General features: G+C 47.2%; 1 protein-coding gene across 7 annotated transcripts in view; it reads left to right on the top strand.

Moving 5' to 3' along the window:
• The first annotated feature begins 832 nt into the window (after nt 1–832).
• Nucleotides 833–27,965, top strand: part of PTPRU (protein tyrosine phosphatase receptor type U) — a 287,012-nt gene continuing 259,879 nt past the window's right edge. For 4 of the 7 annotated variants that reach the window (XM_063954513.1, XM_063954512.1, XM_063954510.1 and 1 more), the window contains exon 1: nt 834–1,054. In XM_063954513.1, the coding sequence (XP_063810583.1) occupies nt 982–1,054 (73 nt within the window). In that variant the 5' untranslated portion in view covers nt 834–981. Of the gene's footprint in view, nt 1,055–27,965 lie in introns of all 7 variants that reach the window. The other 3 variants (XM_063954511.1, XM_063954504.1, XM_063954501.1) reach the window with 1 other exon arrangement.

Raw genomic sequence — 27,965 nt, 5'->3', positions numbered from 1 at the left:
CAGTGCATACACACTGAACTGTTCAGAGATGTCATCCCCTGCTCTCCCCGAACATGCAGCTCAACGATATAGTTAAAGTTGAGCTGCATGTTCGGTAGATAATGCATAAATGAGAATGACCCGTGGGTGCGTGCATCGTTCGCCGTTTAGGCATACACACTAGACAATATGAACATTAGCTCTTTTAAAAAAGATTGTTATCGCTGATATCGTCTAGCGTATCGCCCACTGTGTACGGGGCTTTAGCATGTACCTAGCTTGTCCAAACATCACATTGGACGATCTGCAGTATCCTAGGCACTGACTATACCGTATATGAGGAACAGGATTACATTTCACAGGGTCATATAGTTCCTGCAAGAAAGACAAATCGACTTGCATCCCTGGAAGTAAAATTCACATATAACTGGGAAATGCTATATTAGTATGATTGTGAGAAAGACGGAGACACAGACAGCCAAGGATGTAGTGCTGCAATTGTGAAGTCAATTTATGATGTATATTAATAGGCATCGTGATGCCCAGGAGAAAGTAAAAACGTAACAAACAAAAGTCACCATTTTGTTATTCAGATTAAAACACAGGTTGCCAGCTGCTATAGAAGTATGAATCCTGAGACTTGTAGTTCCACAACAGATTGAGTTGGAGAACAGCAGCAGGTTGCTAGGTTTTGGAAGGAAAGTTGATGGTTCAGAGGAACTGTGGATGTATATACCATGTACGACCAGCAGATGTCACTATTGCTCCGTGTCCCTTCTCCGTCCAGCAGGAGGCAGTGCTGTAGCTTTTACTTGCAGCCCATGACGTCAGCCCTGATACACGGAGCTAGTCTGACACTCTGCTCCACTCTGCAACTTTCCCGTGCTGGAGCAGGCAGGAATGAGAGGGGGGAGAGGAGTATGTTGTGATAGAGGGGGAAGCCTACAGGTTGGGCTATAGGGGGGGAAAAGACCAGTTTCATATAGAGTGGAGAAGAGCAAAATGTACCCCCAGCTGGCACAACTGCTCCTGATCGCCCCCCTGTGCTTCCCCCTGGAGACTGAGACTCCCACAGGTCAGTCACTGGTTGCTTTTGTTCCTCCCCCTCTACTTGCTCTCACCCTCCCTCCTTCCCATATCACTTACTCTTGCTCTACTCCACCTCTTACCTCCCCCTATCACTTGTTTGCCACTTGAACCTCTGAATTCTGTCCCCGTCCCTGCCTCTCCTTTTACCCAAAACTAGTTCCGCTTCAACTTCTCCCCATTGTATATTGTTCTCTCTGATCAAAAGTCCTCTTTTCCTTTTAGGTGACTCTTTATTAAGCATGTACACATCCCACTGCTCCATCCTTGTGTACGTTTCTTCTTTACCTGCTTCTCCCCTCTCCGGAGTCTGTCACGCACTATTGCAATATGTAAACCTGATTTCCAGCTTCTCACTCCAAAAGCTCATTTTATATTTGTTTTGATTCCATTTTTACATCATACAATTCTTCTTACTTATCCTAAATTTCCCTTCTGATTCCAATCCTTTACACAGACCCTCCCCTTTTCCTTTAGCAGCCCCAATCCCCCCATCTTTTTCTTCCTTCCTTGTCCCACTCTAACACCCCCATTGTTCTTTGCCCTCTCCCTCCTTTTACTTCCATGCATCTGTCACCTTCTGTCCCCACACCAATTTGTTCTACAGGCCAGGTCCCCTCTCCTGCTTACTTCCTGCCTCAGCCTCTGCTCTTCTATTAATTGCAGTTATTTAAGTGCCCCTTTACCTACACATAACTGAAATCAGTTTCAGCATTCTGCATCGTATATTAAAAGGTACCATGGTCTTAACAATTACCTATAAAACATACTTTAGATAGGCTTTTGGGTATTTTGTTAGACCATTTTTGGTAAAGTACATGCCCTCCCTCCCACCTCATTTACTTGTTATTTATTATACCACTCCTCATGAACTTCTCAATTTAGCCTCGGATGGATGTATTACTTATCAGTCCAGATTGCCACTTCTGGTCCACTTGCAGCTCACCTCTCTCCCTTCATTTTCATGTTCACCTGATTTATTTGTATATCCTCCTTTTTGATTATTAGTTGTAACCTTGTTCCCTGCATTCTTACTGCTCATCCCTCCATATTTTGTTATACCTTTAACCTTTCTTTTCATTATACTGTGGAACCCATCTCCTCAGGCTATCTTTACCCACCTACTGTATAAGCATCCACAGCTTTAGCTTATCCTTTCAGATATCTTTCCATTATCTCCCCTCCTGTGTTACCTTAGACCCTTTCTCCTTTCAGTAGAAGTCGTATTTGACCACAAGTAATGCACCTCCTAAAGCTCTCTCTGTCCTTTTTCCACCCCACAAACAAATTTCTGTTCCCATATATTCTCCAGTATCTAGTCCAGTAAGTTTCCATCACCCTTTCCCACTTCACATTGCTCCATCTCTTCTTCACAATTTTCTTCTTTTCCAAAACACCTTCCCCTCCTCCACACCTTTATTTCCATAATCCCTTTCCTCCTTGCTATTTACGGTTTAACATACCTCCCTTTGATGTTTTTATAAGTGGATAGGGGAGGGGTATGTGCATGTATACTTGAAATCTTATTCAGACGACCTGTTAAATTTGAGTTAATGAATATACAGACAGAGTAAAGGCTTTTCTGTAAGTTTTTTTTAATGAGTTTTAATTCAGTAATTAGCTGGTAACCTATTACTAATTTATAGAGCTTGTTTTTGCTGACACATGGATACAGTCTACCTCAAAGATCTGTGGGGATAGATAAAGGAGAGTTTCATGGTATGTGAATATATAGAGAGTGACACAGGAAAAGTTAAAAGGAGCAGTAAAATGTAGAATTAGGAGACAATGTACAGAGCAGTTATATCTAGAAATACATTATTGGAAGCAGTTATATGGAGCTGTGGGAGGAGCTGTGGAAGTAGTTATATGGAGCTGTGGGAGGAGCTGTGGAAGCAGTTACTGTATATGGAGATCTGGGAGGAGCTGTGGAAGCAGTTATATGGAGATTTGGGAGCAGCTGTGGAAGCAGTTATATGGAGATTTGGGAGCAGTTATATGGAGAGTTGGGAGCAGCTGTGGAAGCAGTTATATGGAGCTGTGGAATCAGTTATATGGAGATGGGGGATGAGTTGTGGAAGCAGTTACATGGAGATTTGGGAGCAGCTGTGGAAGCAGTTATATGGAGATTTGGGAGCAGTTATATGGAGAGTTGGGAGCAGCTGTGGAAGCAGTTATATGGAGCTGTGGAATCAGTTATATGGAGATGTGGGAGGAGCTGTGAAAGCAGTTATATGGAGATGTGGAAGCAGTTATATGGAGCTGTTGGAGGAGCGGTGGAAGCAGTTATATGGAGATGTGGGAGGAGCTGTGGAGGCAGTTATATGGAGCTGTGGAAGCAGTTATATGGAGATGTGGGAGGAGCTGTGGAAGCAGTTATATGGAGATTTGGGAGCAGCTGTGGAAGCAGTTATATGGAGCTGTGGAATCAGTTATATGAAGATGTGGGAGGAGTTGTGGAAGCAGTTATATGGAGATGTGGTAGGAGCTGTGGAAGCAGTTATATGGAGATGTGGGAGGAGCTGTGGAAGCAGTTATATGGAGCTGTGGGAGGAGCGGTGGAAGCAGTTATTTGGAGATGTGGGAGGAGCTGTGGAGGCAGTTATATGGAGCTGTAGAAGCAGTTATATGGAGATGTGGGAGGAGCTGTGGAAGCAGTTATATGGAGATGTGGGTGGAGCTGTGGAAACAGTTATATAGAGATGTGGGAGGAGCTGTGGAAACAGTTATATGGAGATGTGGGAGGAGATGTGGAAGCAGTTATATGGAGCTGTGGGAGAAGCGGTGGAAACAGTTATATGGAGTTGTGGGAGGAGCTGTGGAAGCAGTTATATGGAGATGTGGGTGGAGCTGTGGAGTCAGTTATATAGAGGGAAGTCAGTAGGAGAAATACCGAAAGATAAGAGTTTGAAACATATTTTGAGAGGCAGGAGGAGTCTTAGAAGTAGTTATGTATAGAGAGATACTGGGAGTCATAGAGCAGTTACATTAAGAGATAATTGTGGGAGATTTGTCAGAGCTTGGAGAAAGATAAAGTACTAAAACCAATCAGCTTTTGTCATGTTATAGGCTGTATTTGAAAAATTACAGGAGCTGATTGGTTGGTACCTTCTCTCTTCCAAGGTTTAGTAAATCTCCCCCCAGGGTTAGTTAGAGAAGATGGAAAGATAAGATGAGAAGAAGGAAAGATAAATAGTGGGTATTAAAGAATCAGTTTTATAGATTTCTATTAATAAATCATTCTTTTGGCCTGATATAGAGATGTCGCAAATGTGGCAGATGAGCAATTATCGGGGATCGTGGTGGCAAAAACGCAGGTGTGTCATGACCATTTTAGGGGTGTGTTACTGCTTGAGAGTGCGATCCTGAATCCAGTAGAAATGTCTGTGACATCATACTTCCTGTGGTCATGTTGCATGCCCATAGGGCTACTGAGATGGGCAGTGCTTTCCCGATGTTCCATTAGGCAGAGTACATCTAGCTTAGCAATATTGCTATGGATATATGTGAGTGTGGACTATACTACTATATATATCAGTGACGTGCGGTGAAGTGAGACAGAGCCTTTCCTGTCATACTAATGTTTGTGCAAGAGGTTTGACTGTGTAACGTATATAAAAAATACATAGAGAATGTTAGAAATATATTCTTTGTATTATTCTATTCATTTTTATAGTTAAAACTCTGGAGTGAAAAGTCTATGCACCTGCCTACATTTTCCTCTCATCTCTGATCAAAACTCACCAAATTTCAAGGACAATATACTGCTGCACCTGTGTATAATTCCCACATGATCCCTTTGGCTCATATATTGTATGTAAATCTAGCTCTGGTGCTAGCCAGTGCCTCCTGAGCCATTTACCTCACTGCATGTCCCTGATATATATGTATATATGCTGTTTATCATCCCTCGTTTAACCTGATTCGTACCCACCTTAAAAGTCAGCCAGCCACAGAGCATGTGTAGTTCATGAGAGTCTGCTTTAAAGGGATAATATGGTAATATATGTATATATATATATATATATATATATATATATATATAAAATTAGTTTATCAACGTTTCAGGGATTCCATTTTATTCCCCTTCATCAGAGGACATGTATGAAGCGTCTATTGGTGGCACTACTATCTCCTCTGGTCCGCAAGTGACCTGTCTTGGAGTAATCCTTGACTCCTCCCTCTCCTTCAAACCCCACATTCAGCACCTCTCACAAACCTGTCATTTTCATCTGAAAAATATTCCCAGGATCAGACCCTTTCTCACCCAGGATGCCACTCAGACCCTTATCCACTCACTGGTCATCTCCAGACTGGACTACTGTAATCTCCTCCTGACTGACATCCCTAACACATACCTCTCTCCACTCCAATCTATTCTCAGTGCTGCTGCCCGGATCTTCTTCCTCACCAAACGCACTACATCCACATCCCCTCTCTAACTAGTCCTTCACTGGCTCCCTTTCAGAATCCATTTCAAGCTTCTCACACTCACTTATACCCCTTTTCCACCTGTGTACCGGGTCCGATCCAGGATGTTTAACCCGGCTACAACCTGTGTCGGCCTCGCCGTTTCCACTGCACTTCGACACGGGTTATTCCCGGGTCGGATCTGTTTCCACTTAACCCGGGTAAGCTCTGTAAAAGCTATTGATGTTACTCGGGTCTGAAAACACGGGTAATGACCGCTTTCGCTGCACAATTACCCTAGTCATTACTGTGTTACAATGTTCAACCCAGGCAGCTACCCGGGTAGGATTCCAGGGTCACCCAACCCACGTTGAGCCATTTCCACTTACTAAAAATCCGTGTTGATGCACGCCCCCATGCAAAAACACGGGTAAATTTAGCTAGTGGAAAAGGGGTATTACAAAGCCCTCACCCACTCCTCTCCCAGTTACATCTCTGACCTTATCTTCCTTTACACTCCCAACCGTCCTCTTCACTCTGCTAATGCACGCTGCCTCTCCTGCCTACTGATTACCTCCTCCCACTCGGAGGTGGATCATGGGGTCGACCACACTTAGGTCGACCACTATTGGTTGACAGTAAGTAGGTTGAGTTGGTCTCTAGGTTGACATGTACAAGGTCGACATGACAGAAGGTCGACATGAGTTTTTTTATTTTTTTGGGTGACATTTTCTCCGTAGAGTGACCGGGAACCCCAATTAGTGGACCAAGTCCCCTCACAAGGCTCGCTTCGCTCGCCATTACTTTGGGCAAGGTGCCTCGCTCCGCTACCGCTGTGCTTGCCACAGGTTACCATTCCCAATTGTAGTCCACGTGGATCGTAAAGCATGAAAAAGTTCAAAAAAGTTAATAAAAACAAAACAAAACTCATGTCGATCTAGAACATGTCGACCTGGAAACCATGTCGACCTACTTACTGTCAACCAATAGTAGTCGACCTAAGTGTGGTGGTCCTAGAGACCGGATACACTCCTACCTCCCAAGATTTTGCAAGTGCCGCTCTGTTTCTCTGGAATTCTCTTCCTCTCCCCCTCAGACTCTCCACCTCTGTACAAAACTTCAAACGGGCTCTCAAGACCCACTTCTTCACCAAACCCAGCCAAATCTCATCCTAACCCTCTGTGGCCCATGATCATTTCTACCCGATCTGTATCACCCCTGTCTGTGTGCCCCTCCCCTTTAGAATGTAATTTTTCACTAGCAGAGCCCTCTTCCCTCATGTGCTTTTACGTCTCTTAACCTATCTTCTTTTCAATACTTCTTTTCAATACCGTTGACGGCACCAAATCCCTGGGTTTTCTACCACCCTGATACTTATTTCAGTGATGTCTGCTGACGCAGCTATGTTTATATACCCTGTACTTGTCCTATATTGTATTGAACTGTCAGTCACTGTCTTCATGTTTTGCTTATTTGTTTACTCTGTAGTTGGGCGCTGTGGATCCTATGTGGCGCGATATAAATAAAGGATAATAATAAAAATTTGATTGTAGGGAGTAAGTTATGGGGGGGTATCCAATTAGCCGCGATATTGAGATAAATTATCACATATGCAATAATTTGTTATCCTATTAGCGGCGATAAGTTATCAGCAATAAGTCTCCATAGGGTTTATTGTGGATTTCTCTTCACCATCTCTGAGCAGGTGATAAGTAGTGCAAAATCCCTATTTAAGCTAAAAATGTTGGGATTGGGCTCAGTGCCCTAATTAGGCATGTAGAAGTTTTTAATTAACCAATATTGACATGCCATTTTTGGGGTAAAAAAATGGAAAGTTATGGAAATTGGGGTACAAGGTATGGGACAGGTATATTGGGGTGCTTTATGAGTGAGACAAGTGTTTTTAGGCTTGCAGGTGGGAGTAATCCATCCGTTTCCACTATTTTTTGAAAGTTACCTAACATGACCCAAATATATACTTGTACCCATTTCTATGTACCCCACATTTAATGAGAGCGCTTATTTTGCAGAAAAAAATCCTTTCTAACATTTTCCAGCGTTTAAAAAAAAAATGTATATAACAGCTGTTTGACCCAATGTAGTGACACCAATTAGTTATATCATGGCCACTAATAAACTTCTGTAATGTTCTCCGATATTTGTTTTGCATTTGTCAGGGTACAGACATATTCCCCACTTTTTCCTATGCTTTTGCCGGCTACAGTTGTCGCGCAATTGCTGTTACCGCTGATTTGGAATAGGATAGGTAAGATAGATGCTGCAATAACCAGATTTCTCTAACGTCCTAGTGGATGCTGGGGACTCCGTCAGGACCATGGGGAATAGCGGCTCCGCAGGAGACAGGGCACAAAAAGTAAGCTTTTAGGATCACATGGTGTGTACTGGCTCCTCCCCCTATGACCCTCCTCCAAGCCTCAGTTAGGTTTTTGTGCCCGTCCGAGCAGGGTGCAATCTAGGTGGCTCTCATAAAGAGCTGCTTAGAAAAAGTTTTTTAGGTTTCTTATTTTCAGTGAGTCCTGCTGGCAACAGGCTCACTGCTACGAGGGACTTAGGGGAGAGAAGTGAACTCACCTGCGTGCAGGATGGATTTGCTTCTTAGGCTACTGGACACCATTAGCTCCAGAGGGATCGTACACAGGCCCAGCCATGGAGTCCGGTCCCGGAGCCGTGCCGCCGACCCCCCTTGCAGATGCCGAAGTTGATGAGGTCCAGAGGTCCGGAAACAGGCGGCAGAAGACTTTCAGTCTTCATAAGGTAGCGCACAGCACTGCAGCTGTGCGCCATTGTTGTCGGCACACTTCACACCAGCGGTCACTGAGGGTGCAGGGCGCTGGGGGGGGCGCCCTGGGCAGCAATGTATAATACCTTTTTCTATGGCTAAAATACATCACATATAGCCCTTGAGGCTATATGGATGTATTTAACCCCTGCCATATATCGCAAACTCCGGGAGAAGAGCCCGCCGTTTTAGGGGGCGGGGCCTATTCTCCTCAGCACACAGCGCCATTTTCCTGCTCAGCTCCGCTGTGAGGAAGGCTCCCAGGACTCTCCCCTGCACTGCACTACAGAAACAGGGTAAAACAGAGAAGGGGGGCATATTTTGGCGATATTTTTATATATTAAGCGCATATAACAGAAACAACACCTTTTAGGGTTGTTTATATACATTTTTATAGCGCTTTGGTGTGTGCTGGCAAACTCTCCCTCTGTCTCCCCAAAGGGCTAGTGGGGTCCTGTCTTCGATAAGAGCATTCCCCGTGTGTCTGCTGTGTGTCGGTACGTGTGTGTCGACATGTATGAGGACGATGTTGGTGTGGAGGCGGAGCAATTGCCGGTAATGGTGATGTCACCCCCTAGGGAGTCGACACCGGAATGGATGGCTTTAATTATGGAATTACGTGATAATGTTAGCACGCTGCAAAAGTCAGTTGACGACATGAGACGGCCGGAAAACCAGTTAGTACCTGTCCAGGCGTCTCAGGCACCGTCAGGGGCTGTAAAACGTCCCTTACCTCAGTCAGTCGACACAGGTACCGACACAGATGAATCTAGTGTCGACGGTGAAGAAAGAAACGTATTTTCCAATAGGGCCACACGTTATATGATCACGGCAATGAAGGAGGCTTTGCATATCTCTGATACTGCAGGTACCTCAAAGGGGGGTATTATGTGGGGTGTGAAAAAACTACCTGTAGCTTTTCCAGAATCAGAGGAATTGAATGACGTGTGTGATGAAGCGTGGGTTAACCCCGATAGAAAACTGCTAATTTCAAAGAAGTTATTGGCATTATACCCTTTCCCACCAGAGGTTAGGGCGCGCTGGGAAACACCCCCTAGGGTGGATAAGGCGCTCACACGCTTATCAAAACAAGTGGCGTTACCGTCTCCTGATACGGCCGCCCTCAAGGATCCAGCTGATAGGAGGCTGGAAACTACCCTGAGGAGTATATACACACATACTGGTGTTATACTGCGACCAGCAATAGCCTCAGCCTGGATGTGCAGTGCTGGGGTGGTGTGGTCGGATTCCCTGACTGAAAATATTGATACCCTGGATAGGGACAGTATTTTATTGACTATAGAGCAATTAAAGGATGCTTTTCTTTATATGCGAGATGCTCAGAGGGATATTTGCACTCTGGCATCGAGAGTAAGTGCGATGTCCATATCTGCCAGAAGAAGTTTATGGACGCGACAGTGGTCAGGTGATGCGGATTCCAAACGGCATATGGAAGTATTGCCGTATAAAGGAGAGGAATTATTTGGGGTCGGTCTATCGGATCTGGTGGCCACGGCAACAGCCGGAAAATCCACTTTTTTACCTCAGGTCACCTCCCAACAGAAAAAGACACCGTCTTTTCAGCCGCAGTCCTTTCGTTCCTATAAGAACAAGCGGGCAAAAGGACAGTCATATTTGCCCAGAGGCAAAGGAAGGGGTAAGAGGGTGCAGAAAGCAACTACTTCCCACGAACAGAAGCCCTCCCCGGCTTCTACAAAGCCCTCAGCATGACGCTGGGGCTGTGCAAGCGGACTCAGGGGCGGTGGGGGGTCGACTAAAGATTTTCAGCACACAGTGGGCGCGCTCACAGGTGGACCCTTGGATCCTGCAGGTAGTATCTCAGGGTTACAAGTTGGAATTCGAAAAGTCTCCCCCTCGCCGGTTCCTAAAGTCTGCTTTACCAACGTCTCCCTCAGAAAGGGCGACGGTATTGGAAGCCATTCACAAGCTGTATTCTCAGCAGGTGATAGTCAAGGTACCCCTCCTACAACAGGGAAAGGGGTATTATTCCACACTATTTGTGGTACCGAAGCCGGACGGTTCGGTAAGACCTATTCTAAATCTGAAATCCTTGAACCTGTACATACAGAAATTCAAGTTCAAGATGGAGTCACTCAGAGCAGTGATAGCGAATCTGGAAGAAGGGGACTTCATGGTGTCCCTGGACATAAAAGATGCTTATCTGCATGTCCCAATTTACCCTTCACACCAAGGGTATCTCAGGTTCGTGATACAAAACTGTCATTATCAGTTTCAAACGCTGCCGTTTGGTTTGTCCACGGCACCTCGGGTCTTTACCAAGGTAATGGCCGAAATGATGGTTCTTCTACGAAGAAAAGGCGTATTAATTATCCCTTACTTGGATGATCTCCTGATAAGGGCAAGGTCCAGAGAACAGCTGGAAGTCGGAGTAGCACTAACCCAAGTAGTGCTTCAACAACACGGGTGGATTCTGAATCTTCTAAAATCTCAATTGACCCCGACGACACGTCTGCTGTTCCTGGGAATGATTCTGGACACTGTTCAGAAAAAGGTGTTTCTCCCGGAGGAGAAAGCAAGGGAGTTGTCCGAACTTGTCAGGAACCTCCTAAAACCAGGAAATGTGTCAGTACATCAATGCACAAGAGTCCTGGGAAAGATGGTGGCTTCTTACGAAGCAATTCCATTCGGCAGATTCCACGCACGAATATTTCAGTGGGATCTGCTGGACAAATGGTCCGGATCGCATCTGCACATGCATCAGCGGATAACACTGTCACCAAGAACAAGGGTGTCTCTTCTGTGGTGGTTGCAGAGTGCCCATCTGTTAGAGGGCCGCAGATTCGGCATACAGGACTGGGTCCTGGTGACTACGGATGCCAGCCTACGAGGCTGGGGAGCAGTCACACAGGGAAGAAACTTCCAGGGCGTGTGGTCAAACCTGGAGACGTCTCTTCACATAAATATACTGGAGCTAAGAGCGATTTACAATGCTCTAAGCCTGGCAAAACCGCTGCTTCAGGGTCAGCCGGTGTTGATCCAGTCGGACAACATCACGGCAGTCGCCCACGTAAACAGACAGGGCGGCACGAGAAGCAGAAGAGCAATGACAGAAGCTGCAAGGATTCTTCGCTGGGCGGAAAATCATATCATAGCACTGTCAGCAGTGTTCATTCCGGGAGTGGACAACTGGGAAGCAGACTTCCTCAGCAGACACGACCTCCACCCGGGAGAGTGGGGACTTCATCCAGAAGTCTTCCACATGATTGTGAACCGTTGGGAAAAACCAAAGGTGGACATGATGGCGTCCCGCCTCAACAAGAAACTGGACAGATATTGCGCCAGGTCAAGAGACCCTCAGGCAATAGCTGTGGACGCTCTGGTAACACCGTGGGTGTACCAGTCCGTGTATGTGTTTCCTCCTCTGCCTCTCATACCAAAGGTACTGAGAATTATACGGCTACGGGGAGTAAGAACAATACTCGTGGCTCCGGATTGGCCGAGAAGGACTTGGTACCCGGAACTTCAAGAGATGCTCACGGAAGAGCCGTGGCCTCTACCGTTAAGAAGGGATCTGCTTCAGCAGGGACCTTGTATGTTCCAAGACTTACCGCGACTGCGTTTGACGGCATGGCGGTTGAACGCCGGATTCTAAAAGAAAAGGGCATTCCAGAGGAAGTTATTCCTACCTTGATTAAAGCCAGGAAGGAAGTGACCGCACAACATTATCACCGCATTTGGAGAAAATATGTTGCGTGGTGTGAGGCCAAGAAGGCCCCAACGGAGGAATTTCAATTGGGTCGATTCCTACATTTCCTGCAGGCAGGATTGTCTATGGGCCTCAAATTGGGGTCTATTAAGGTTCAAATTTCGGCCTTATCGATTTTCTTCCAGAAAGAATTGGCTTCAGTGCCTGAAGTACAAACCTTTGTCAAAGGTGTACTACATATACAGCCCCCGATTGTGCCTCCAGTGGCACCGTGGGATCTCAACGTAGTTTTGGATTTTCTCAAATCCCATTGGTTTGAGCCGCTCAAATCGGTAGATTTGAAGTATCTTACATGGAAAGTAACCATGCTACTGGCCCTGGCTTCAGCCAGGAGAGTATCAGAGTTGGCGGCTTTATCGTACAAAAGCCCATATCTGATTTTCCATTCGGACAGGGCAGAACTGCGGACGCGTCCTCAGTTTCTGCCTAAGGTGGTTTCGGCTTTTCACTTGAACCAGCCTATTGTGGTGCCTGCGGCTACTAGCGACTTGGAGGACTCCAAGTTGCTGGACGTTGTCAGAGCATTGAAAATATATATTTCAAGGACGGCTGGAGTCAGAAAATCTGACTCGCTGTTTATCCTGTATGCACCCAACAAGATGGGTGCTCCTGCGTCTAAGCAGACGATTGCTCGTTGGATCTGTAGCACAATCCAACTTGCACATTCTGTGGCAGGCCTGCCACAGCCTAAATCTGTAAATGCCCACTCCACAAGGAAGGTGGGCTCATCTTGGGCGGCTGCCCGAGGGGTCTCGGCATTACAACTTTGCCGAGCAGCTACGTGGTCAGGGGAGAACACGTTTGTAAAATTTTACAAATTTGATACTCTGGCTAAGGAGGACCTGGAGTTCTCTCATTCGGTGCTGCAGAGTCATCCGCACTCTCCCGCCCGTTTGGGAGCTTTGGTATAATCCCCATGGTCCTGACGGAGTCCCCAGCATCCACTAGGACGTTAGAGAAAATAAGAATTTACTTACCGATAATTCTATTTCTCATAGTCCGTAGTGGATGCTGGGCGCCCATCCCAAGTGCGGATTGTCTGCAATACTTGTACATAGTTATTGTTACAAAAATCGGGTTATTATTGTTGTGAGCCATCTTTTCAGAGGCTTCTTCGTTGTTATCATACTGTTAACTGGGTTCAAATCACAAGTTGTACGGTGTGATTGGTGTGGCTGGTATGAGTCTTACCCGGGATTCAAGATCCTTCCTTATTGTGTACGCTCGTCCGGGCACAGTACCTAACTGAGGCTTGGAGGAGGGTCATAGGGGGAGGAGCCAGTACACACCATGTGATCCTAAAAGCTTACTTTTTGTGCCCTGTCTCCTGCGGAGCCGCTATTCCCCATGGTCCTGACGGAGTCCCCAGCATCCACTACGGACTATGAGAAATAGAATTATCGGTAAGTAAATTCTTATTTTTTCGGGAGATAGGTGTGATAACATTAGCCATGATCATGGATCACGTTAATTGGATACCCACTATGTGTAGAAATAGAATTTGTAGTCAAAATGACACATGGCATTTTGCATGTTATGCATCCCACTACTCATCGCAAGCATAACAGTGTTAATTTATATTGTATGCTTGAAGAAAATCACAAAGGATGCTTGTCCCGCTAAGTGCTGTCTTTGCGATAGAAATACTTCTGGATTTGGGACCCAGAGTCCCTCTGTGCATGCATCTAGCTATTCATGCACAGAGGGGTGCTGGGAGGGATCCAGCACAGGGGGTGCTGGGAAGCATCCGTTTGGATCCCTCTAACAGGAAACATGCTTATAATGGGGGGATAGGCTCATATCTAAAGATGGCATTGCCTACCGCATAGGGCCAGATTAAGGCATGTGGGGGCCCAGGGGCAACAAAGCTGTGGGAGCTTCCCAGCTCAACATCCCCCCCCAACACACACACACAGCCGCACAGGGAGGAGGAGGACAGGGCGGCCGCTGCAGAGAGGGAGGAAGGGCTGTAGCTCACTTACCTCCAGTGCGGAGGAGCATGGAGGGCCACGGCAGCCAGGTCTCTCCAGCGGGTGGCCAGACAGTGCTGAACTGCTGATCCGCAGGCGTGGGTGGAGGCAGGGTTGTGGTGGGGCACATCCTCCTGGAGGGGTTGACAGAGGATGAGTCAAAATGGCGGCAGGAGTAGTGTGTCTGCCAGACCCCATAGCATGCTGCTGTTTTATTGTCGCTCCCCCCATTGTGACTGCAGGCTACAAGCATCACCGATGCACAGCTGCACTCAGCACCAGGAGATTCACCTTCCATGTGTAAGGTAGCTCTGGACAAAACCCCCCGTGTGTAAGCCTATGCATGGGAACATGACTGTGCGGTAATGTGGCTATGCAGCTTAGCAATGTGTGGGAGACCCAGGACAACTGCCCCATGTCGCCCCTCCAATAATCTGGCTCTGCTTCCGCATATGTGATAAGCGGCACAACCTTCAAAAATGGCATTTTCTGAGGTTTGATGCATTCCACCCATGGAATTAATTGAATTTATTGCAGAGGACTTAATCCCCGTACGTAAGGGGAGAGATGTGTCCTGAGTGATCTATCAGTGACTGCTCAGCACACATCTCTCCCCCCGCTCAGCACAGCGCGATGTGTGCTGAGCAAGGGGGGGCTGCTCATTTCACCCAGCGGTGAAATTAGTGACCAGTCCAATCGAGCACCGGCGATGGCAACGCACATAGAGATCTGTGCTTAACTTCTAAGCAATCTGGTCACTCTCCGTGTGTACCCCCCTATAGGAGGTAGATTAAGTTATAGGGAGGGATACAGTAAATGGGTTTTAGCAGAAGGTATACAGATAAATATTATGAAGGCGTTATGGGAAATAGTTATATATAGATATGAGTATGGATATAGATGTTTAAAAAACTTTATTAGAATAAGAGATGCAATTAAAATAGAATCATTACAAATTTGCACAAACATATGTAATACATGTTTGTTTGGGCAGTGACAGCAAATGTGACTATTGACCACCGCACCATTAACGTGTTATTTCTCATGAGTAAACTCCCTTCCTAAAGAGATCAAAGTCCTCTTTCTGTTCAGTGTGACTTTGGCAATGTCTTTATGACTGCCTGATCCCCTCTCATCAGTGTTCTCATTATGACTAGACAAGAAGGCCTGTGACCTAATGACTGCTGTGTGTAATAGATTGTAAATGTAGAGCTTCCTCATGGATTCCCTCTTACATCTAGGGCAGTTCTATGCAAGTTGTTGCAGGAAAACGCATTGGGAGCACAGGTGGCCTTACTGATTCTTTATCCATGTAATCACTGGAACAGAAACAAAAGAATACAAATGGCCCATTTCCACTGGAATGTGCTGCACTGAAAATACAACATGCTCTCATATAGGAGCAGCCAGTGCGGTTTTCTTATGGTCGTCATAAGGATTAATGATGCATTTGCAATGAGATATTTGGCCAGTGACCTGCATGGAGTCACACAGTGTTAATTACTACTTGTAAAAATCCCCAAATCACATTCCGGGAAAATGACTGTATTCTACCGTTGTGTAACACAGGATAATAAGCAGCAATAGAAACCACAGTATTCACTTCCCTCGATCACCAGTAGCCTCTGGATGGCTGCTTTATAGTTATTTGAAGTCATCATATCACAATATATAGCCAGGAAAATGTTATTTGTACACAGTGACTACTGCACAGCATGTCCCTATAGGATACACTTCTTACCTGTTTGCTGCATATTCTTTATATGTAGTAGTGAATGTAGTTGTCCATGTTAATATATTGTGTTACTAGTGAATTTCTTTTGGTGTAAATAGATCCATTCAGTGTGCCTAAAATTCCTTATACCAACTCTTGTAGAAGTCAGACTTCTCTCATTGTCTGGCGATTACACCGAATTCCTCTCGTCTTGCACACGCAGCGCACTATTGTTAAAATCCTATTAATAACAAGTCTTTGCACCCTACAACTTGTTTAAACAGGCACATGGTGCTTGGAGGCTGGAGAAGGATACAACAGAAGGTTACTATGTGAACAGAAGGAAGTGTAGGATGTTAATAGTGGAGAACAAGATCACCAGGCCCAGGACGGATACAGTAACACTATGCTTGGGGCCAGGGTAGCTGTGTAGAAATACAGGAAAAAGTAGTTGCTGATTGGAAATAATAGGAAGCATTGTTAGTGGAGAGATACTGGAGTGCATTTAATAGCCGCAGGTTGCAGATATAACAAAGGTTACTGTAGAGCAGGATGTGTTGCAGTTAACAAGAGGGAAACTGAGGGTTAATAGGAAATGGATATTCTTAAGATGCAAGGCCAGTACAAGCGGATTGGGTGCAGAGTTACCAAGGCAGAACCAGTCAGTTTGTAGTGGTAGCGAGAGAGAATAAAATAACTAGTCACGCTTTGTTGTAATACTGCAGATGATTTTGGGGGTTTTAAATTGTCAGTGGTTTGCTTTTATTAACTCTTAATTGCAATCAAACAACATGACACCTGGTTATCCAACTCCCTGATAGTGTGTGTGCCAGGGGGAACACAAAGACTTGTCATTGAAAGCAAATAGAGGGGAAGAGGTTAATATTGTCTGCTACCAGTGATCCCGCTGACTCTTCAGCTAGATGGACCAGACGCTTCGGGAAACAATAGGGGCTCTGCTAATCCCACAGTCTGCAGCCCTGTAAAATCCCCCCTATTGTGGGAACTGGGGCAATGTCTGTGCAGTACTTGGACGGGGGAAGGGGAAGGTGGTAATATCGCCTCAATATGAAATAGCTATTCTTTATTTAACGTCACCTTCTGTTTGCTGCAGAGGTGAGTGAGTTAGCCAGATCTGTGTTTGAGAATCACAGAAGACGGTTCAACTGGTAATCAATGTTGTTTCTGTTTTCTTCTCCATCGCATGCTAATCTAATATAACGCGTATATTTCAGGAGTTACGGCAGGCAAATACAAGTGTTTTCCTGCCATTATCACCTGCGATACATGCAGCCGCACACTGTGCTAAACCATGCTGCTAATTTAGTCTACTGGGTGATTTAGATTACAGTACTAGGTGGTATGTGGTGATGTAGCAAACTGTGGGCCTGATTCAGAGGTGGGCGCAAATGTCGCTGCTACTGCGTCTTGGTAAGCAGCAGCTATGTGAAAATATAAAAATGCTGCAGCAGGTGTCTTGTGTATAAAGTCACTGTCGGCTTCTCTGATCTGCTGGCTGCGTTAGAGCATTGGATCAACATCGCAACCATCGGTCACAGCATTGGCCATCTGCGTAACACTAAGGTTACTCAGAATGTTCACCACATCTAAACTGAATCCGCATTGGCATCTCCATACCATAAATCTCATTTGCATCTGTTTTTGTGCAAGAATGTCCATTTCAGTAATATGCATTTTGGGGCTAATTCAGGTTATTGCAATCGTTAACATCGCAACCATCGGTCACAGCATTGGCCATCTGCATAACACTAAGGTTACTCAGAATGTTCGGGAACATGGCAGCGGGCCTCCTAAGCTGTGCGATCGCAATTTCTGCTTCAAATGGGGTGGGGTGGGGGGATGAGGTGGCGGTCAGCATGCAGGGCGGCCTTGCCCTGCAATGTGTGGCCTCCAGCTAATTAGCAGAATTTGCAATCTTTACTGAATTAGGCCCTCAATTTGTAGGTCAAAATGGGGCATGTAGGACATCCAGGCTCGGACTGGCCCACAGGGGTAAAGGGGAAACCACCGGTAGGCCCCACTGCCTGTGCACTTGAATTATACATTATACATATGTTACCTTATACTGCACAGGATTATGATGTATTCTCTACAGTACATTGCTGTCATTAATCTGGCACATTATCATGCATGCACTAGCATTAATTACTATATAAATTATCAAGGAGTCAAGACCGGTACTCTATAATGGTTAGCCAAACCTCTGTGGTGGCTGGCCATACCCCCTTTGGAGGCTGGCCACACCTCTAATCATGGGCCCCTACCACTGCATACCCCCGGTGGGCCCCTCATGCTCCAGTCCGACACCGAGGACATCCATTAGGCAAACTGGGCCTGGGGCCTAGTGGGCAATAACAGCCCCTGAGTAAACTATTCTTTTTCATTTGGGGCTCAAATCAGTATCTTGTCTAGTTATAATTTTCTAAAAAGGCCACTATGACGTAGCTGCGTTTTTGGATGCAGGAGCAAGGCAAAAATATGCTAGTACTACAGGAAACAACTGAGGACAAAAGACTTCAGGTGCCAGTATCATCGGATCACCATTGTGACCACGAGTCGTGTCATGGACCATCTGAGTGAGCCTAATGGGCCCTACACACTGGGCGATATTAGTGAAAGATATGAACAATCTCGTTCATTAATGAACGAGATACCGTTCATATCTTTTGGTGTGGAGGCACCAGCGATGAACGATGTGCGGCCCCGCGCTCGTTCATCGCTGGTACCCCGTCGCTTGTGCATGCAGGCCATTATGGACAATCTCGTCCATATTTGCCTGCACTGCTATGGAGCCGGGTGACGGGGGGAGTGAAGAAACTTCACTGCCCCCCCGCCACCGGGTCGCCGGTCGGCCGTATCCGCCGTCGGGCAGCTCAGCGGCGGATCGCAAAGTGTGTAGGGCCCATAAGGCTACTCAGAATGGCTGCCTCAGCTCCATAGCTATGGCCATTTAATCTGCATCAGAAGATAGCTGGCCTGCCACTCCCAGAAAATGAGGCCCATACGCACCCATTTTTGGAAATGCTGGGCTAGGGGCGAATAAGAGCACGTGTGCAGGCTTCTTGCAGCCCTCCTCTCTGTCAGTGGCCGCAGCACTGTAGACTCTGAAGTTGTATTAGAATCTACTGCGCATGTGCAGGTCTCCAGGAAAATGGCATCTGCTCTTAATTCCCATGGACAGTGGCGTCAGAAGGCGGGTGCGGAGGGTGCGGCCCGCACCCAGGTATCACCTACGGAAGGGGTGACACCAAGTGCTGGCTCTTCTGCAGTGGCAGGAGCCGAGTGCTGCAGTGTGATAATCCTCTGCAGCACTCGGCTCCTGTCACAGAAAAGGAGCCGGCACAGCACGCTGCCTAGTCTCCGGGGGCAACCAGCATTTCTGAGGAAGCTGGATACACCCCCCGGAGTGAAGAAGAGGAGACCCATGAGGCCACACCCCTTTAAATTAGGCCACACCCCTTTCGCCCGGCCGCTGCTCCGGCGGGGTGAATGTGGGAAGAGGCGGCGGGTGTGTGTAGTAATGCAGAGTGCCCACACCTGGTGACGCCTCTGCCCGTGGACATATCTACTGCACATGCATGAATCACCGGGAAAATGGTCCACATCTTTTTTCCCTTCCACAGTACTGTGGTTGTTGTTCACATTTGGGAGACACTCTGGTTTTTTTTTTTTTTTTAGCATACATTAAGCACAAGTCACCACCATCATCTTATATTTTCTAGAATTTTTTGTTTTTGACTGAAGGGCCTGATTAAGACCAGGCTGCAGGTCTGTGCCTGAATGCAGATTCCTGATTATCAAGGTCCGTTGTTCGCATGCACAGAACTGGCCTTGTGATCTCACCCGCACTTCCCCTCTGTTGCTGCCTGATTAATAGGCAGCGGCGTTGAGGGAGTGGGGAGAGTCCTAAGTTCCCAGAAATGGGGGCATCACCCCCATTTTTCTAGGAGGTGAGAGCCAGGAGTCTGCGTATTACCACACAGACTTCCTTACCTCCAGCCCCCGCTTTCGTCGGTCAGCTGAGTAAGCTGGAGCCGATGGACACAATGTTGGATCCCAGCTTGCGACTTTGGTCGTAGTGCTGTGATCGCAGCTACATGCAGGAGGCGTCTCTTCTACTGATATGACTCCTGCATGTCCCTCCTTCAGATTGGATGGAAATACGATGCTGTTCACATGCCTTGTCATTATTCTGAGTCATCTTGAGACTATTATCCCACACTAGATACAAAATAAAAATAAAACTTTGAAACTCACATATAAGGCTGTCTACCATTCTTATAAAAATGCCCTGGACACTGCCAAACAAACATATTTCCAAACTCTTATCTCTGCTCAAGCCTGAGTCTAACCCCAAACGACTCTTTAATACATTTAAATCACTTCTGAATCCTCCCGCACCTACCCCACAAGCCACTATCAAGGCACAGGATCTTGCTTCCTACTTCAAGGAGAAGATTGATAAGATCCGAGATGAAATGGTATGCTCTTCGGCAGCCAGTGACCTGCTCCGTTCTTTACCTGAACCCTCTGGCACTATTGCTTCATTTGATCCCACAAATGAAGATGAAGTATCATCACTCTTCTCATCCTGCTTCTCTACTACCTCTCCTCTTGATCCTTTACCCTCACAAATAAGTAAAGCTCTGTCTCTGGTGCTCATCCCTGCCTTAACTGACATCTGTAATCTCTCTCTCTACTGGTATTTCTCTTACATCCTAGAGGATGCTGGGGACTCCGTAAGGACCATGGGGTATATACGGGCTCCGCAGGAGATATGGGCACTATAAAGAACTTTAGAATGGGTGTGCACTGGCTCCTCCCTCTATGCCCCTCCTCCAGACCTCAGTTAGATCCTGTGCCCAGAGGAGATTGGGTGCATTACAGGGGAGCTCTCCTGAGTTTCTCTGATAAAGAATTTTGTTAGGTTTTTTATTTTCAGGGAGCACTGCTGGCAACAGGCTCCCTGCATCGTGGGACTGAGGAGAGAGAAGCAGACCTACTTAAGTGAAAGGCTCTGCTTCTTAGGCTACTGGACACCATTAGCTCCAGAGGGAGTCGGAACGCAGGACTCCCCTCGCTGTTCATCCCGGAGCCGCGCCGCCGTCCTCCTCGCAGAGCCGGAAGATAGAAGCCGGGTGAGTATAAGAAGAAAAGAAGACTTCAAGGCGGCAGAAGACTTCAGATCTTCACTGAGGTAAGTGCGCAGCGGTAACGCTGCGCGCCATTGCTCCCACACAATACACACACTAGCGGGCACTGATGGCATTATTAGGTTGGACACTGCAGAGGCAGTAATTCTTTGAATCCCCCGCCAGTTTGAGATACTTTGAGCGGGACCGAAGCCCGCCGCTGGAGGGGGCGGAGCTTGGTGCCTCAGCACTAACCAGCGCCATTTTCTCCACAGAGATCTGCAGAGAAGCTGGCTCCCCGGTCTCTCCCCTGCTGAACACGGTGACACAGGGCTGAAAAGAGGAAGGGGGGGGGGCACTTGTAAGGCGCAGTGAGTGTATTAACACAGTAATTAATATAAAAGCGCTATTATCTGGGAGTTTATTTTCCAGTGTCAGTTGGCGCTGGGTGTGTGCTGGCATACTCTCTCTCTGTCTCTCCAAAGGGCCTTATTGGGGAACTGTCTCCTTATAACTATATCCCTGTGTGTGTGGGGGTGTCGGTACGAGTGTGTCGGCATGTCTGATGCAGAAGGCTCAGCTAAGGAGGAGGTGGAGCAGATGATTGTGGTGTCTCCGTCGGCAACGATTGGATGGACATGTGGAATGTTTTAAATGCAAATGTGACATTATTACATAAGAGATTGGACAAAGCAGAGTCCAGGGAAAAAGCAGGGAGTCAATCCACGGCTTCGGCTGGGTCACCGGGCCCTTCTGGGTCTCGAAAACGTCCCCTATCCCAAATAGCAGACACTGATACCGACACGGACTCTGACTCCAGTGTCGACTACGATGAAGCGAGGTTACACCCAAGGGTGGCAAAAAGTATTCATTATATGATTGTTGCAATAAAAGATGTTTTGCATATCACAGATGACCCCTCGGTCCCTGACACGAGGGTGCGCATGTATAAGGAAAAGAAACCTGAGGTAACCTTTCCCCCATCCCATGAGCTTAACAAGTTATTTGAAAAAGCTTAGGAAACTCCAGATAAAAAACTGCAGATTCCCAAGAGGATTCTTATGGCGTATCCTTTCCCTGCACAGGACAGGGTACGTTGGGAATCCTCACCTAGGGTGGACAAGGCTTTAACACGCCTGTCCAAGAAAGTGGCGCTACCGTCTCCGGACACGGCAGCCTTCAAGGATCCTGCTGATCGCAGACAGGAAACTACTTTAAAGTCTATTTATGCGCATACAGATGTTTTGCTCAGACCGGCAATAGCATCGGCATGGGTGTATAGTGCGGTTGCAGCTTGGACAGATACCTTGTCAGCTGACCTTGATACCCTAGATAGGGATACCATTTTATTGACCTTAGGCCACATTAAAGACGCAGTCTTATATATGAGAGACGCTCAAAGAGACGTTGGGCTGCTAGGTTCGAGAGCCAACGCCATGGCGATTTCTGCTAGGCGAGCCCCGTGGATCCGCCAATGGACGGGTGATGCCGACTCAAAGACGCATATGGAGGTTTTGCCATACAAAGGTGAAGTTTTATTTGGGGAAGGTCTCGCGGACCTGGTTGACACAGCTACCGTGGGTAAGTCTACCTTTTTGCCTTTTGTTCCCCCGCAGAAACAGAAAACTCCACAATATCAGATGCAGTCCTTTCGGTCGCATAAGTCCAGAAGAGGTCGGGGCTCATCTTTCCTCGCCAGAGGTAAGGGTAGAGGAAAGAGAGCTTCTGCTCCGGCTAGTTCCCAGGAGCAGAAGTCCTCCCCGGCTTCTACTAAATCCACCGCATGACGCTGGGAGTCCACACCTGTGGGGGCACGTCTTCGACTCTTCAGCCAGGTCTGGGTTCTGTCAGACGTGGATCCTTGGGCGATGGATATTGTATCCCAAGGCTACAAACTGGAATTCGAAGAGGTGCCCCCTCGCCGATTTTTCAAGTCGGCCTTGCCAGCTTCTTCCCCAGAGAGGGAAGTAGTGTTAGCTGCAATTCAAAAGCTGTATCAACAGCAAGTGATTGTCAAGGTTCCCCTAGTTCAACAGGGGAAAGGGTACTATTCGACCCTGTTCGTGGTCCCGAAGCCGGATGGTTCGGTCAGACCCATTTTAAATCTAAAATCCCTAAACCTTTACTTGAAAAAGTTCAAATTCAAGATGGAATCGCTCCGGGCTGTGATCTCCAGTCTGGCAGGGGGGATTTTATGGTGTCACTCGACATAAAGGATGCATACCTTCATGCCCCCATATATCCTCCTCATCAGGCGTACCTGAGATTCGCTGTACGGGACTGTCATTACCAGTTTCAGACGTTGCCATTTGGGCTTTCCACGGCCCCGAGGATTTTCACCAAGGTGATGGCGGAGATAATGGTGATCCTGCGCAGGCAGGGAGTCACAATTATCCCATACTTGGACAATCTCCTGATAAAAGCAAGATCGAGAGATCAATTGCAGAAGAGTGTGTCGCTCTCCCTGAGAGTACTACAACAACACGGTTGGATTCTCAATCTGCCAAAGTCACAATTGATTCCAACGACTCGACTATCATTCCTAGGCATGATTCTGGACACGGAACAGAAGAGGGTTTTTCTCCCGATGGAAAAAGCCCAGGAACTCCAGAACGTGGTCAGAGACTTGCTAAAACCAAAAAGAGTGTCTGTTCATCAATGCACTCGAGTTCTGGGGGAAATGGTGGCAGCCTATGAGGCCATCCCCTTCGGCAGGTTTCATGCAAGGACGTTTCAGTGGGACCTCCTGGACAAGTGGTCAGGGTCCCATCTACTAATACATCAGAAGATAAGCCTGTCCCCCCCGGGCCAGGGTGTCTTTCTCCTGTGGTGGCTGCAAAGTGCTCACCTTCTAGAGGGTCGCAGGTTCGGCATTCAAGACTGGGTTCTGGTGACCACGGATGCGAGCCTCCGAGGATGGGGAGTAGTCACACAAGGAAGAAGTTTTCAGGGCCTATGGTCAAGCCAGGAGGCTTGTCTACACATCAACGTACTGTAATTGAGGGCCATATACAACGGCCTACGACAAGCGGAGAATCTTCTTCGCGACCTACCGGTTCTGATTCAATCAGACAACGTCACAGCCGTGGCTCATGTAAACCGCCAAGGCGGGACAAGGAGCAGAGTGGCAATGGCGGAAGCCACCAGGATTCTGCGCTGGGCGGAAAATCACGTAAGCGCTCTGTCAGCGGTCTTCATTCCGGGAGTGGACAACTGGGAAGCAGACTTCCTCAGCAGACACGATCTCCATCCAGGAGAGTGGGGAATTCATCAAGACGTTTTTACAGAGATAACAAGTCTTTGGGGAATTCCTCACATAGACATGATGGCGTCACGCCTCAACAAGAAGCTTCGGAGGTATTGTGCCAGGTCAAGGGACCCTCAGGCAGTAGCGGTGGACGCCCTGGTGACACCTTGGGTGTTTCAGTCGGTCTATGTGTTCCCCCCTCTTCCTCTCATCTCAAAAATATTGAGAATCATAAGACAAAAAAGAGTGAGAACAATCCTCATTGTTCCAGATTGGCCTCGAAGGGCCTGGTATTCAGATCTTCAGGAGATGCTCACAGAAGATCCATGGCCTCTTCCTCTTAGGGAGGACCTGTTACAACAGGAGCCCTGCGTGTTCCAAGACTTACCGCGGTTACGTTTGACGGCATGGCGGTTGAACACCGAATCCTAGCTGGGAAAGGTATTCCGGAGGAGGTCATCCCATCTCTGATAAAGGCTAGGAAGGAGGTGACGGCAAAACATTATCACCGTATCTGGAGAAAGTATGTTTCTTGGTGTGAAGCCAAGAATGCTCCTATGGAAGATTTCCATCTGGGCCGTTTTCTCCACTTTCTACAGACAGGAGTGGATATGGGCCTAAAATTAGGCTCCATTAAGGTACAGATTTCGTCCCTATCTATTTTCTTTCAGAAGGAATTGGCTTCTCCCCCAGAAGTCCAGACTTTTGTAAAGGGAGTGCTGCACATCCAGCCTCCTTTTGTGCCCCAGTGGCACCCTGGGACCTTAACGTGGTGTTACGGTTCCTGAAGTCTCACTGGTTTGAACCTCTTCAAACGGTTGAATTGAAATTTCTCACTTGGAAGGTGGTCATGTTGTTGGCCTTGGCATCTGCAAGGCGGGTGTCCAAATTGGCGGCCTTGTCTCACAAGAGCCCCTATTTGACCTTCCATGTGGATAGAGCAGAGTTGAGGACTCGTCCTCAATTTTTGCCTAAGGTGGTTTCTTCATTTCATATGAACCAACCTATTGTGGTGTCTGTGGCTACGGGTGTCTTGGAGGATTCCAAGTCCCTGGATGTAGTCAGGGCCTTAAAAATCTATGTAGCGAGGACGGCTCGAGTTAGGAAAACAGAAGCACTGTTTGTCCTGTATGCAGCCAACAAAATTGGCGCTCCTGCTTCGAAGCAGACTATTGCTCGCTGGATCTGTAACACAATTCAGCAGGCTCATTCTACGGCGGGATTGCCGTTAACAAATTCAGTAAAGGCCCATTCCACTAGGAAGGTGGGCTCTTCTTGGGCGGCTGCCCGAGGCGTCTCGTCTTTACAGCTTTGCCGAGCAGCTACTTGGTCAGGTTCAAACACTTTTGCAAAGTTCTATAAGTTTGATACCCTGGCTGATGAGGACCTTGCGTTTGCTCAGTCGGTGCTGCCCGGTCTGGAGCTTTGGTATAAACCCCATGGTCCTTACGGAGTCCCCAGCATCCTCTAGGACGTAAGAGAAAATAAGATTTTAAACCTACCGGTAAATCTTTTTCTCCTAGTCCGTAGAGGATGCTGGGCGCCCGTCCCAGTGCGGACAAAATCTGCAAGACTTGTATATAGTTGTTGCTTACATAAGGGTTATGTTACAGTTGAGATCAGTCTTTAGCTGATACTGGTTTTTGTTCATACTGTTAACTGGTTGCGTATATTCCAGGTTATACGGTGTGGATGGTGTGGGCTGGTATGAATCTTGCCCTTAGATTAACAAACTCCTTTCCTCATATTGGGGGTAATTCCAAGTTGATCGCAGCAGGATTTTTGATAGCAATTGGGCAAAACCATGTGCACTGCAGGGGAGGCAGATATAACATGTGCAGAGAGAGTTAGATTGGGGTGGGGTGTGTTCAATCTGCAATCTAATTTGCAGTGTAAAAATAAAGCAGCCAGTATTTACCCTGCACAGAAATAAAATAACCCACCCAAATCTAACTCTTTCTGCACATGTTATATCTGCCTCCCCTGCAGTGCACATGGTTTTGCCCAATTGCTATCAAAAATCCTGCTGCGATCAACTTGGAATTACCCCCATTGGGGGTAATTCTGAGTTGATTGCAGCAGCAAGTTTGTTAGCAATTGGGAAAAACCATGTGCACTGCAGGGGGGGGGGGGGCAGATATAACATATGCAGAGAGAATTAGATTTGGGTGGGTTATTTTGTTTCTCTGCTGGGTAAATACTGGCTGCTTAATTCTTACACTGCAATCTAGATTCCAGTTTGAACACACCCCACCCAAATCTAACTCTCTCTGCACATGTTATATCTGCCCCTCCTGCAGTGCACATGGTTTTGCCCAACTGCTAACAAAATTGCTGCTGCGATCAACTTGGAATGACCACCATTGTCCATCTCCTCTGGGCACAGTTTCTCTAACTGAGGTCTGGAGGAGGGGCATAGAGGGAGGAGCCAGTGCACACCCAATCTAAAGTTCTTTATAGTGCCCATATCTCTGCGGAGCCCGTCTATACCCCATGGTCCTTACGGAGTCCCCAACATCCTCTACGGACTAGGAGAAAAAGATTTACCGGTAGGTTTAAAATCTTATTTTTTCCTTCACTCTTCAAGCATGCAGTGATTACTCCCATTTAAAAAAAAACAAAATTCTGACCCTAATGCTCTTTCAAACTACCACCCTATCTCTCAGCTCCCTTGTCTCTCTAAGCTACTTGAGAGACTTGCCTACACTCGACACACTTTCTTAACTCATACACTTTGTTGGACCCACTTCAGTCAGGCTTCCGTTCCCAACATTCCACAGAGACAGCACTGACTAAAGTGGTTAATGATTTGGTCACTACGAAGTCTAAAGGCCATTACTCACTTCTTATTCGTCTAGATCTATCTGCGGCATTTGACACTGTAGACCACTCTCATACAGACACTACAATCCCTAGGTCTTAAAGACACAGCCCTTTCTTGGTTCCTATCCTACCTATCTAATCACTCCTTCAGTGTTCGCTTCTCTGAATCTACCTCCTCTTCGCTACCTCTTTCAGTTGGAGTACTGCAAGGCTCAGTCTTGGGTCCTCTGCTTTTCTCTATCTATACCTCATCTCTTGGTAAACTAATCAGCTCTTTTGGTTTTCAGTATCATTTGTACGCAGATGATACTCAAATCTACCTATCCTCCCCTGACTTGTCCCTATCTGTACTGGACCGTGTCACTGAATGCCTTTCTGCCATTTGATCCTGGATGACATCTCGCCACCTCAAACTGAATATTTCAAAGACAGAGTTAATTATATTTCTCTGACGTCCTAGTGGATGCTGGGGACTCCGTAAGGACCATGGGGAATAGACGGGCTCCGCAGGAGACTGGGCACACTAAAAGAAAGATTTGGTACTACCTGGTGTGCACTGGCTCCTCCCTCTATGCCCCTCCTCCAGACCTCAGTTAGATTTCTGTGCCCGGCCGAGCTGGATGCACACTAGGGGCTCTCCTGAGCTCCTAGAAAGAAAGTATATATTAGGTTTTTTATTTTACAGTGAGACCTGCTGGCAACAGGCTCACTGCACCGAGGGACTAAGGGGAGAAGAAGCGAACCTACCTGCTTGCAGCTAGCTTGGGCTTCTTAGGCTACTGGACACCATTAGCTCCAGAGGGATCGACCGCAGGACCCGTCCTTGGTGTTCGTTCCCGGAGCCGCGCCGCCGTCCCCCTTACAGAGCCAGAAGCATGAAGATGGTCCGGAAAATCGGCGGCAGAAGACTTCAGTCTTCACCAAGGTTGCGCACAGCACTGCAGCTGTGCGCCATTGCTCCTCATACACACTTCACACTCCGGTCACTGAGGGTGCAGGGCGCTGGGGGGGGGGCGCCCTGAGCAGCAATAATAT

Source organism: Pseudophryne corroboree, chromosome 2 (genome assembly GCF_028390025.1).
Source record: "Pseudophryne corroboree isolate aPseCor3 chromosome 2, aPseCor3.hap2, whole genome shotgun sequence".
NCBI lineage: Eukaryota > Metazoa > Chordata > Amphibia > Anura > Myobatrachidae > Pseudophryne > Pseudophryne corroboree.
This window is presented reverse-complemented; position numbering and strand designations above follow the sequence as displayed.